Source organism: Chiloscyllium plagiosum, unplaced genomic scaffold, assembly GCF_037043375.1.
Source record: "Chiloscyllium plagiosum isolate Xiang-an unplaced genomic scaffold, Cpla_swu_hap1 HiC_scaffold_9, whole genome shotgun sequence".
Taxonomy (NCBI): domain Eukaryota; kingdom Metazoa; phylum Chordata; class Chondrichthyes; order Orectolobiformes; family Hemiscylliidae; genus Chiloscyllium; species Chiloscyllium plagiosum.
The window spans coordinates 50,275,484-50,289,054 of record NW_028270147.1 but is presented as its reverse complement, the minus strand read 5'-3'; the positions used below and the strand labels follow the sequence as shown (position 1 = coordinate 50,289,054).

Here is a 13,571-nt window from a genome sequence, read left to right as displayed (position 1 = left end):
TGATATCTTTCCCCTCTCATCCTAAACCTATGCCCTCTAGTTCTGGACTCCCCGACCCCAGGGAAAAGACTTTGCCTATTTATCCTATCCATGCCCCTCGTAATTTTGTAAACCTCCATAAGGTCACCCCTTAGCCTCCGACGCTCCAGGGAAAACAGCCCCAGCCTGTTCAGCCTCTCCGATAGCTCAAATCCTCCAACCCTGGCAACATCCTTGTAAATCTTTTCTGAACCCTTTCAAGTTTCACAACATCTTTCCAATAGGGAGGAGACCAGAATTGCATGCAATATTCCAACAGTGGCCGAACCAATGTCATGTACAGCTGCAACTTGACCTCCCAACCCCTGTACTCAATACTCTGACCAATAAAAGAAAGCATACCAAACGCCTTCTTCGCTATCCTATCTACCTGTGACTCCACTTTCAAGGAGCTATGAACCTGCACTCCAAGGTCTCTTTGTTCAGCAACACTCCCTAGGACCTTACCATTAAGCTTATAAGTCCTGGTAAGATTTGCTTTCCCAAAATGCAGCACCTTGCATTTCATAGAGTCATAGAGATGTACAGCACGGAAACAGACCCTTCCGTCCAACCTGTCCATGCCGACCAGATATCCCAACTCTTCCACTTCTCAGCCCATTGGCGTGTCTGGTCAAGATCCTGTTGTAATCTGAGTTAACCCACTTCACTGTCCACTACACCTCCAATTTTGGTGTCATCTGCAAACTTACTAACTATACCTCTTATGCTCGCATCCAAATCATTTATGTGAATGACAAAAAGTAGAGGACCCAGCACCGATCCTTGTGGCACTCTACTGGTCACAGGCCTCCAGTCTGAAAAACAACCCTCCACCACCACCCTCTGTCTTCTACCTTTGAGCCAGTTCTGTATCCCAATGGCTAGTTCTCCCTGTATTCTGTGAAATCTAACCTTGCTAATCAGTCTCCCATGGGGAACCTTGTCGAACACCTTACTTAAGTCCATATATTTCACATCTACCGCTCTGCCCTCATCAATCTTCTTTGTTATTTCTCCAAAAAACTCAATCAAGTTTGTGAGACATGAGTTCCCACACACAAAGCCATGTTGACTATCCATAATCAATCCTTGCCTTTCCAAATACATGTACATCCTGTCCCTCAGGATTCCTTCCAACAACTTTCCCACCACCGAGGTCAGGCTCACTGGTCTCTAGTTCCCTGGCTTGTCCTTACCATCCTTCTTAAATGTTAGCCAACCTCCAGTCTTCCAGCACCTCACCTGTGACTATCGATGATACAAATACCTCAGCAAGAGGCCCACCAGTCACTTCCCTAGCTTCCCACAGAGTTCTTGGGTACACCTGATCGGGTCCTGGGGATTTATCCACCTTTACCTGTTTCAAGACATCCAGCACTTCTTCCTCTGTAATCTGGACATTTTGAATCCTTTGATCAAAACTTCTCTTTCCCTATCCTTTCATTCATAACCTCCATTCCTGTACCCCATTCCTTCACCTTGTCTCTCTCTGCTCTTTCATTGAGTCCTAAACATTTGTCTGTGGATTTTCCTCCTCCATAAGGTCTCACACTCTAACCTTTAAATTCCTTGTTGTCAGCTTTCACTTTCTCATTTTTTTTCTCTCCCTGTTATAACTTCTTCCCTGTGTTTGCCTTTGCAACTTTGGTGAGGGAGAGACAGTAACTGCAGAGTTCACACAAGTTGATGTGTTCGAGAATGCAACAGCCCAGCCAGCTGTATAGAAATGGGAGGAAGGCTCAGTGGGAACCCTGTCAAATGCTGAGATACAGCCTTAAACATCGATGAGCAAGGAGGAAACAGAAATGCAATCATTTTCAGACTTACTGTGTCTGAACAAGAACACTCAGTTCTTCCAAGGTGGAGTAAGCAACTGTTGCTGGAAACATTCTTCAATTACTCTTTCAGTCCAAGTTGAGAAAAACAAATAAATCACAATGCAACGTGGACATTATTAAGAAAAAGCCTTCATCTCTGGAGGTTTTGAGAATTAAAAAGAAATCACAAAATACCAAAGCCAGATTTCTCACATGTGTCTTCTTTCTTCAGTTGGACCCTTCCAAAGGAATTCGGCTAACATTTGGTCTCAACTAAAGGAAAGCAATGTTGCTGGGAGCAGGAAGAACATGTCAACCCGGTGTAATGCTGCTGAGATCGCTATCTTCACCCCCTGTGAGTCTTCTAAATTCCTGTAATCTGGCAGGTCAACTATTTCTACCAGCAGGAGGGGTGACCTAAAGCATTCAGCTCTAATGAGCTAGATAACATGGAGAACTGGGTCATAAGACTGAATAAACTCAGTAAAAACTGACCAATTGTTGCTGCCTCCAGCAACAATCTTCACCATTAATCCAGAAAAACAAACTTCTGCAGATGCTGAAAGTCTGAAACAAACACACAGAATGCTGGAGAAACTAAGCAGGTTTGGCAGCATCTACAGACAGAGAGGAACAGAATTACCACTTTAAGTCCAGAATGACTCTTCCTTAAAACTGAACGTTTGTCCTGATGAGCTTCTCCAGCATCTAATCATCTTTGTAGAACAAATCCCAATTCCACAGGCTCTTAACCAGTTATACAGGAACCATCTTCAGTAAATAGGTTTGGGACTTATGCTTTTTGACTAAGTACAAGATGCGTTGAGTTCTTTGGACAGTTTTTGACCATGAGGCCTTGTAAGTTTTCTCACCATTTCGTACTATTTTGACCTCATTAACTACTTGTTCCATACATATGGCATCTCTCACACCCAATTCCAAACCCAACTTACCATGCATCTATCCTAGAGCAACTCAACACTTAGCAGATATCCCAGGATTCACTGGCATTACTTGTGCCCTTGTTACCTTTACAAGGCTATTGCACTCCCAGGCAAGCACCGTCAAAGGAGCTGCCCAAGCATGGTTCCTGTCACTTGCAACAGGGGCATCATAGACAGGAAGAAATCAATACCCCACTTCATTGGAGCACCTGGATGTCCTGGTAGATGAGTGACACAAAGATGGGGCATCCTGGTCTTGGGGGACCATTGTGGAGATCATGCCAGTCTGTCTGAAGTTGCTCCCCCACATCAGTGCAGTCTCAGCTATCTGAAGGAAGGCTGTAGGAACAAGGTCAATGACCTTCACCACTCTGCCATCATGAATGCTACATCTTCTCTCTGATTCTTAACACTCACTCTCTTTGCTGCTGCACCCACATACAACCAATGCTCAAGATCTACCACTCTGACTATCTTCCACTATGCCTCTCACTCACCCCAATCCCCAACACCACTAACTCAGCATGCACTCACATTCCCTAAGCACTGATTCATACCAACTCCCCCTGCACCAAAAATAACAGCTGTGCTACCATTTAAACCTCCCTTAATAACTGCCTCTCTTGCATTCCAGGAGGAAAACAGCTTCCAATGGGGCAGAAAGAATCAAGATGGGTGGTGGGCTATCTGCCAATTCAACTCCTCATTTCTCATCTGGAGGGAATTCTGATTCCAACTGCCCTGAATGGTTCGTTCATCTCACCAAAGTCCTCATCATTCAGACCCTTATTGGATCCCACCCATTGTCAGAGTCATAGAGGTATAGCACAGAAACAGACCCTTCAGTCTAAATTGTATTTTTCTATTGTCTATATTTCACTTCAATGGCTTATATGGCCTTTACTTATACTGTTGTGATAAAATGAAAACATTTGCAGTAGAAGATAGTGAAGATTATAAACTTGTTATGAAAATACGGAAGATGGTCATGAGTCACTGTGGCTACACATTATTTTGATAATGTTACTCACCTTGGACCACTGGAGGTCTTCATGTTGCACACAAATACATTTAAACATGTGGAAAATATCAAGATATTTTGATCCTAGCCTTCCACACTATATCCTTAAATCTACAGTGTTCAGATTCTTAACTACTTCATTGCTAAAGGGATGACCTTGTGACTAGGCTACAGCCACTGTTTGAAGAACTGTACTCCAAGTAAGAACAGCAAGAGAAAAAATACTTGCAAGGAAAAGAAACTCAAAATTCTATGAATGCAATAGTGAAAGTAGGACTCTGATTTTTCAGAAAATATAGATGAAATTGGGGGCATATATGAAATAAGTAATAGAAAACAGTCAAATGATAATGAGAAAGCTTGATGCCTTGATAGGCACAGGGAATGTTTGTTAGAAACAAACTTGGTTGGCTGGTGGGATTTCCCTAAGTTCTTACAGTTCATAAGCTGTGGCCAGGACTGCTTTCCAATACTGTACAGAGGTCCAGCAGAACACAGGTCAAATCAGATGACTGAGGCACTGCCAGTAAAGTTTGTTGAAACCTTCTTTGACCTACAGGGCTTCTTCCTTTGGCAGCAGGGAGGCTGCAGGACTGCCATTCATCCAGTTACCACTGCAGGTTCTTACAGCAAATCCAATAAGAGGAGACAGCTTACCCCCTCATTCCCCTTTGAGTGCAACCATTTGAGTACAATGATTCATTATGAAGTTTAGGGTCAAAATCTGGTGAGCACATCACTGACACAGGTCCACAACTGACAGAGAAAGCAACACCTGAGAGGTTCATGACACTCAGACAGTTCACATGCAGACCCATGATGAGACTCGGGAATCTCTGATAGAGGTCTTCAGGGTAAAGTCTGGCAGAGATGCTGAAGCCCATATGCAGAAAAGAATGCAGGGACATGTCTAAGTTGCTGTTGTGGCTCTGGTGTGTAAATGCCTGGCTGCCACCAGATTCAACACAACATGCAGTAGCTGCTGGATATGTGTTCAGGCATTCACTCCAATATGCTGGACACAGATGCAGTGCCGCATTGGCAAGTGGACAGAGGGAGTAAGGACTCTACAAGATGTCATTGAGCACCATCAGATAGGATTAAGGGCAGCCAGGCAGCCCAAGGACTTCATCATAGGATACTCAAAGGTAGCCTACACTCCACTCATCTCTCCCAGTGAGCCTATTGCCTCCAGCAGGGCTGGTTGGAGAGGGTACATGTGTGCTTTTGCAAGAGAAATTTGGTAAAAAGTCCCCCAGCAGCTGGCTCCACATCCTCTGTGGATGGTGCTGTTGTGCTCAGACAAGAACAATTAAGAGGTGACAAAAGGCACAAAGGACAGCTATTGAGCATTGTATAGAAAAATACATTTTAAATTACATTTAATTCCACTTTAAGCACATTTATTGTATTTTTGTTTTGTCATTTGTTACTGCAATGGTTATGTGCACTCAGAAGTATTGCACCTCATTCCCAACAAGTTTCCCATGGTCACGGAAATGTGTAGACAGCAGTGGAAATATACAGTGATATACAGATCATGTCCTGGACTTGTTCACACAGATGATGCAATGGTATCAAAGTAGCACATTTAGCACAAGTGCAAGGCTCATTATATCAACTTGGCTAGTACACAGAATCACAAAGCCAGCCATTTTAGACTGAAAATGTAAAAGGTAATGTAGCCTGCCTCTTAGTATTGCACTGTTTTGTGCACGGACTTGTCTGTGTTTCATTGGTTACATCATCTTTTCCAAGGTGAGGTCTCCCTTAGATTGCAATATGTCTGAGATTCATTGGTAAGGCCTATAACATCTGTTCGATCGCTTATTAATTTTGCATTAAGATCTCCATTTTGTCATCCATCAACCAGCCTGAAGAGGCTATTAATTAAAATAGCTTCTAGTCCATCAGTTTCCAGACCATTTTGTTAATTTTGGCTCTCTCCAGAATTTTACTTTGAGTTGAAATAGTTGTTGAAAGCTTTTAAAACTTCAGATGTAGCTAACGTTTCATTAATACCTTTCCTTTCAATAACATAATCTGCTTCTGCTCCTTTGGAGTTATGTATTCAATTATTCAGTTTCAGATTTGCTGTGAAATCTTGAAGTAATTCTACGGTTCAAGAATCTTTTTTTCCAGTTTTAAATTTCTTTGGTTCTTCCATGAACCTTCTCAGGCAGCATATATTTAGCATCCATGATTTCTCTAAATCTTTGGGAATTTGCTTGATGTTTTAAGTTTTCCTTTCAGCATTTGAAAGTTTTCTCACTCGGTTCTGCATCTCACTGACTCCTGCTGTAGAAATGGTACTGCTGTGGATAATCTCTCTGCGAGATTAGGCTTGTTTTTCTTAAATAATGGAAAAACCATTGAAAACTGCTTTACTGAAATTCATTTCAATCTTTCATTTCTGGAGCATCAAATATTTGCAACAAATTTCTACCTTGCGGTCCCACATATAATGAAATTGACCTCAATTTTTTTTAAAGAAATTGTAAGATAAACTGGATTTCCTCTTGCTGCCTGTCCATTGCTACAGCTATTGATTCTTCACCCTGCATGAAGGGCTGTTTACCAGATCTCCAGTTTCCAGGTTCTCTGACTTGAAGGTTATAATTGCTGGTTTGTGATTTTCTTCACAGTCCAGCACAGCGCTGCGATGCAGTAGGAATGATTCTGTAAGTTGATGTCTTGACTTGCTTTGCATCTACTTTGTCCCTGGAGCAAATTTGGACATCTTCCACTGTATCTTTCCGAGCTCTGCAAGTTAGCACTGCAGTCTTCAGTCTTATTTAAAGTTGAATTAGATATTCTCTGGAGTTCGGGCTCAGGCACAAGGCCTTCCTTTTGCTTGATGTCAGGAAGCTGACTATTGGCCTCTCGCAAAATTACATTCTCCTTCCCGCCAAGCTTCCTGCTCCTAGGAGCAGCACAAGATTCCACCAACTAGGCATTTATTCCTGATGAAGGGCTTTTGCCCGAAACGTCGATTTTGCCTGTCCTCGGATGCTGCCTGAATTGCTGTGCTCTTCCAGCACCACTGATCCAGAATCTGGTTTCCAGCATCTGCAGTCATTGTTTTTACCTCATTGATCCACCCACCACTGCAAAATAATACTGGCCTGGTAAAATTATCCTCAATGGGACATGTGGATGAGTTATTATGCTTATCCTGTAAGCCTGTATGAAGCCAGTGTTCCCATTGATCAAGTTCCCTGATGGCAAGGTAAGGTTGGGGAACCAACCTGCCACGGCACCCCAGTATTTTTATGCACACCTACCCCACCATGATCCCACTTTGAGTGGGCTCATAAAATTCTCCTGAGACTTGACTGAAAACTCAAGACTCACTCAGTATTTTTTAATGCTAGGCCAAGGACTTGCACATAACAATTAAATGTTGGTGGAACTATGATTGGTAATGCAAATGTTTCTATGCAATACAGTCAATTACCCAAACACCTTTTGATGATTGTTCAGTAAAACTAAAACAGATAAGGAAGACAGGCATACAGCATGGAAACAGACCCTTCAATCCAACTTGTCCATGTCAACTATGTTTCCCAAACTAAATCAGTTCCATTTGCCTGTGTTTGGTCCATATCCCTCAAAATCTTTCCTATTTATGAACCTGTCCAAAGTTTGTTTGTTAAATGCTGCAATTGTACCTGCATCTACAACTTCCTCTGACAGTTCATTTCATTTACCTATCACCTTCTGTGTGAAAAGGTGCCCCCCTCAGAATTTTTTTAAATCTTCCCCTCTCACCTTAAATCTATACCCTCTAGTTTGAACTCCCCTACCCAAGGGAAAGACCTTTGCGATTCACCTTATCTTTGATTTTATAATCTTCTGTAAGTCCACCCCTATGTTCCAGGAAAAGAAATCCTAGCTTATGCAGCCTCTGCTTATAATTCAAACCCACCAATCCCAGCAACATCCTTCTCAATCTTTTCTGCATCCTTTCCAATTTAATAATATCCTTCCTATAGCAGGGCATCTTGAACTGTACTCAGTACTCCCAAAGTAGCCTCACTAATGTCCTGTACAGCCACAATATGACATCCCACCTCTTATACTCAAGTGCTCTGACTGATTAAGGCAAGTGTGCCAAATGTCTTCTTCACACCCCTGACTACCTGTGACACCACTTTCAAGGAATTATGTACCTGAATCCTTATGTCTCTCCATTCAACAACACTCCCCATGGCCCTACCATATGTCCTGACCTTGCTTGTCTTAGCAAAATGCAAGAACTTATCTAAATTAAACACCATGTGCTGCTCCTCAGCTCATTCGCCCAGTTAATCAGGTACTGTTGTACTCTTAGATAACCTTCTTCACTTTCCACTATCCAACCAATTTTGGTGTCATTCACAAACTTACAAACCATGCTTCCTATATTCTCATCCAAATTATTTATAAAAATGACAAACAACAGTGGATCCAGCACCAATCCTTGTGGCACACGGCTGGTCACAGGCCTCCAGTCCAAAAAGCAACCTTCTATTAACAGCTTCTGTCTTCTACTCTCAAGTCAATTTTGTCCCCAACTGGCAAGCCCTCTTGTGATCTAACTTCACTAACCAGCTTACAATGAGGAACCCTGTCAAACGCTTTGCTGAAGTCCATTTAGATAACATCTGCCGCTCTGCCTTCACTAATCTTCTTTAACTTTTCCTTGATTTTTAACTTTGTACACCCCGGACCAACATTGAATTTCAAAATTCAAAAGATTCTGCAATAATCACAATTTAAAAGGAATGCATCAGCTGGACATCCAGAAAATTGATGAAAACACAGCTTTATAAATTCAAAAGGCTTGTGAAAATACAAAACTTGTCAGATCTGATTATAAAACAGACTCTGAAAGAAGTACTAAAATTTTCCACTAACTACTTTCTTAAGCCTGAAAGTCAGGAACGGAATTAGCAGAATCTGATTCGTTTTTATAATTATTTTTTTAAAATGTAAAATCTTACAAGTTACTAGAGCAACTGGCTGGCAAATCTTTCTTAACAGTAAGAGAAATTGGATGTCGCAAAGATGTTACTACAGTTGTTATGGGGGATTTCAACATGCAGTAGACTGGGAGAATCAGGATGGTATTGGACCTCAAGAAAGAGACTTTGTGGAGTGCCTCCGAGATGGATTCTTAGAACAGCTGGTGCTGTAGTCGACCAGGGAGAAGGCAATTCTGGATCTGGTATTGTGCAACGAACCAGAATTGGTCAGGGACCTTGAAGTGAAGGAGCCATTGGGAAGTAGTGACCATAATACAATAAGCTTCAATCTGCAATTTGAGAAGGAGAGGGTACAATCGGAAGTGACAATATTTCTGTTGAATAAAGGAAACTATGGAGCTATGAGGGAGGAGCTGGCCAAAGTTCAATGGTGCAATACTTTAGCAGGATGACCGTGGAGGAACAATGGCAGATATTTCTGGGTATAATGCAGAAGTTGCAGGATCAGTTCATTCCAAAAAAGAAGAAAGATCCTATGAGGAGGCAAGGATGGCCGTGGCTGGCGAGGGAAGTTAAGAAACATATAAAGTTAAAAGAGAAAAAGTATAACATAGCAAAGATAAGTGGGAAAACGGAGGACTGGGAAGCTTTTAAAGAACAACAGAGGATTACTAAGAAGGAAATACGCAGAGAAAAAAATGAGGTACGAAGGTAAACTGGCCAATAATATAAAGGAGGATAGTAAAAGATTTTTTAGGTATGTGAAAGGCAAAAAATGGTTAAGACTAAAATTGGGCCCTTGAAGACAGAAACAGGGGAATATATTACAGGGAACAAAGAAATGGCAGAAGAATTGAATTGGTACTTCAGATCTGTGTTCACTGGGGAAGACACAAGCAATCTCCCTGAGGTAACAGTGGCTGAAGGACCTGCACGTAAGGGAATTTATATTTGCCAGGAATTGGTGTTGGAGAGACTCTTAGGTCTGAAGGTTGATAAGTCCGCCGGGCCTGATGGTCTACATCCCAGGGTACTGAAGGAGGTGGCTCAAGAAATCGTGGATGTGTTGGTGATTATTTTCCAGAGTCGATAGATTCGAGATCAGTTCCTGCGGATTGGAGGGTGGCTAATGTTGTACCACTTTTTAAGAAAGGTGGGAGAGAGAAAACAGGAAATTATAGCTCAGTTAGTCTGACCTCAATGGTGGGAAAGATGCTGGAGTCAATTATAAAGGATGAAATTACGACACATCTCGATAGTAGTAACAGGTTAGGTCAGAGTCAGCATGAATCTATGAAGGGGAAATCATGCTTGACTAATCTTCTGGAATTTTTTGAGGATGTAACTCTGAAGATGGACGAGGGAGATCCAGTAGATGTAGTGTACCTGAACTTTCAGAAACCTTTTGATAAAGTCCCACATAGGAGGTTAGTGAGCAAAATTAGGGTGCATGGTATTGGGGGCAAAGTACTGACTTGGATTGAAAGCTGGTTGGCTGATAGGAAACAAAGAGTAGTGATAAATGGCTCCATTTCGGAATGGCAGGCAGTGACCAGTGGGGTACCGCAGGGATCAGTACTGGAACTGCAGCTTTTTACAATATATGGTAATTATATAGAAGATGGTATTAGTAATAACATTAGCAAATTTGCTGATGATACTAAGCTGGGTGGCAGGGTGAAATGTGATGAGGATGTTAGGAGATTACAGGGTGACCTGGACAAGTTAGGTGAGTGGTCAGATGCATGGCAGATGCAGTTTAATGTGGATAAATGTATGGTTATCCATTTTGGTGGCAAGAACAGGAAGGCAGATTACTACGTAAATGGAATCAATTTAGGTAAAGGGGCAGTACAGTAAGCATGCAGGTACAGTAGGTAGTGAAGAAGGCTAATCGCATGCCGGCCTTCATAACAAGACGGATTGAGTATAGAAGCAAAAAGGTTCTTCTGCAGCTGTACACGGCCCTGGTGAGATCACACCTGGAGTATTGTGTGTACTTCTGGTCTCCAAATTTGAGGAAAGACATTCTGGCTATTGAGGGAGTGCAGCATAGGTTCACGAGGTCAATTCCTGGAATGGTGGGATTACCTTACACTGAAAGACTGGAGCGACTGGGCTTGTAGACCCTTGAGTTTAGAAGACTGAGAGGGGATCTGATTGAGACATATAAGATTATTAAAGGATTGGACACTCTGGAGGCAGGAAACATGTTTCCGCTGATGGGTGAGTGCCGAACCAGAGGACACAGCTTAAAAATACGGGGTAGACCATTTAGGACAGAGATGAGGAGAAACTTCTTCACCCAGAGAGTGGTGGCTGTGTGGAATGCTCTGTCCCAGAGGGCAGTGGAGGCCCAGTCTCTGGATTCATTTAAGAAAGAGTTGGATAGAGCTCTCAAGGATTGTGGAATGAAGGGTTATGGAGATCAGGCAGGAACAGGATACTGATTAAGGATGATCAGCCATGATCATACTGAATGGTGGTGCAGGCTCAAAGGGCAGAATGGCCTACTCCTGCACCTATTGTCTATTGTCTGTTGTCTGTTGATTGGGTTTAGATGTAGCAATAGTTGCATTGTAAGTTCCAGGAATGGCATTCTGATCCACCACACAGACCAAATAGAGACAAAACCCATTTACAATAGTTTAGCATCTCAGCCAGAGTTTACTTCATATTTCCTTCCCCATTGCTTCCTAAATTCATAATAAGCTGCAAATATTTTTTCCATGTAAGCAGAGGAGCAAGAAGTTAGCGAAAATGTGTATTTTTTGGAGCTGACCAAAATCTCAGAAACAGGGTCGGGGCAGTCTCCTGAATTGGTACATCTGAGCATCCAACAGCCACAATCGTTTTATAATTATAATGTTACAAAAGGCCATTAATGAACTTTTTATGAAGAAAAAGAATCTTATCTTTAAAAAAAATGACATAAACAAACTTTTTTCCACAGTCTTCAAAGGATTTAAGGCATGCTCCTAAATTGCAATTGACAGCAAGCACTAAAGACAGAGCACAGTGCCAGAGCATACAGTAATCTAATCAGAAACCATGCTGGCTTGGCTAAGCTCCACTAACTCATGTAACGTTTGTTAGGCCGTTGTCCAATTTCTCTGAAATCCTGTAAATATTATTCAAAAACCAACAAGTTTCTGAGGGCTCGACCAGTGCCAACTTCACATTAATTTCATTTACGATAATAATGGGTGCACATTTAGTGACACAGCAGCCATGTCAAAAACAGCCTATGGTTTACATGAGTCTGTTTCATTAAGCTAACTCAAAATGAACCAAAAGATTATGATTCCATTCAAAGTACGTAGAGAAAAAAAATGCAAAACTGACTTGACATGCTTCTATACTTAGCCATGCCTTTTTATACTCTAGAATAAACTTGCAATTAGCTGCTATAAAACTTTTAAAATAACCTGGAACCTTTCCCCCATCTCAATTGACCCCTTTCTCTGCACTCATTTTGACAAGATTGAAAATGTCAACAAAATAACAGCTACGGTTCCTTACTTGGGATGTATCATGATTAAAGATGACAGCATTCAAGTCCCCACAGTTGTAGTGTTTGATGAGGTCCTCTGTTGTGTAAGGGGCTTGCAAACTGCCGGCTCGGAGGCTTTCATGTTGCAGCAGAGTTTGGTTTAAAGCAAAGAGGACCTGTAATGACATAAGAATAAAACAATTGTGAAGAATACTACAAGTTGGAAACAGATGGAATTTAGAACAGCATGGATTTGGGGCACATAACAATTTAGGCACAGACACATCCCCATGCAGGGTTTAATAATGAAGCTGTGTTTCTATTTTAACTAGGTTAAATATTATGCATGATGTGAAATGTTATGCAAGGAATGAATCAATTCAGGAATCATTTTCCTTTTCTCTTCTCTTTATCAAAAGATGATGAACACTGTCCATTTCTTTTTATACCATCCAGGCATTAATTTTTCAAAGGTGAGCCCAGGAGGGGAGATGCTACTAGATTCTGTGATGTCAGACAGATCCATTTGCTGTCTGCACCAAATAATGACCAACTGGCTGATTTATTATAACATCCTATCTTGACAGTTGCTGAGCATATTATTGCAGAACACCCTATCATTCTGTAAAGAAATGTATATAATAGATGCTCGACAATGTCTTCAATAACATATAAGAGGAGATTTAGGTCCTAAAATTTCTACAACACAACTAAAGCAGAGAGAGAGAGAGAGAGAGAGACCTCTATCCAGAGTCAGGCAGCTGACTCCACCAAACTTTGCAGGTTCATCTAAGTTAGATAGGCAGACCTTTGTATGCTATTTAAATGCAGCTTTTTGACAACATATCTAATACAATAGTGGGTTATAATGTAATGCAGCTGCAAAACGAAGGTCCTAAATTATCCATGAACAGAAGGTAGCTAGAAATTAGCTGGTGGGCAAACTAAAGGGGCAAAGTAATAGAAAGCTAAGGGAATTAGCTGGAAGATATTTAGAATAAAATAGTATAGAATATCCTTTATTGTCACTTTGGAAGAGAAGCCAGAGATAGGATAAAACAAAAAATAAAATTATTTGTGATTAAAGGGGAAATGCAGTACTCGAGGAAGCAGGCAATATTTGGAACAAGGATGACAATCAGTTTGAAGAAATGAATTCTGAAATTTCAGGCATCCAACCCAACTTGTCCTTCTGAAAAAGATTAGGATCAAGAGAAAGATGGTGTTTGAAAACCCTTCTGTGGGTCTGCCAAAAATGTGCTATACATACACTCTTTGTAGGTGGTTATTTTGGCAGTGAGTGCCACT

General features: G+C 41.5%; 1 protein-coding gene across 1 annotated transcript in view; it reads right to left on the bottom strand.

Annotated features, from left to right (window-relative positions):
- LOC122554359 (metalloprotease TIKI2-like) overlaps positions 1-13,571 on the bottom strand; it is a 422,004-nt gene that overhangs the window by 195,660 nt on the left and 212,773 nt on the right. The window contains exon 3 of the mRNA XM_043699245.2: positions 12,293-12,439. Within this exon, the coding sequence (XP_043555180.2) occupies positions 12,293-12,439 (147 nt within the window). The remainder of the gene's footprint in view (positions 1-12,292; positions 12,440-13,571) is intronic.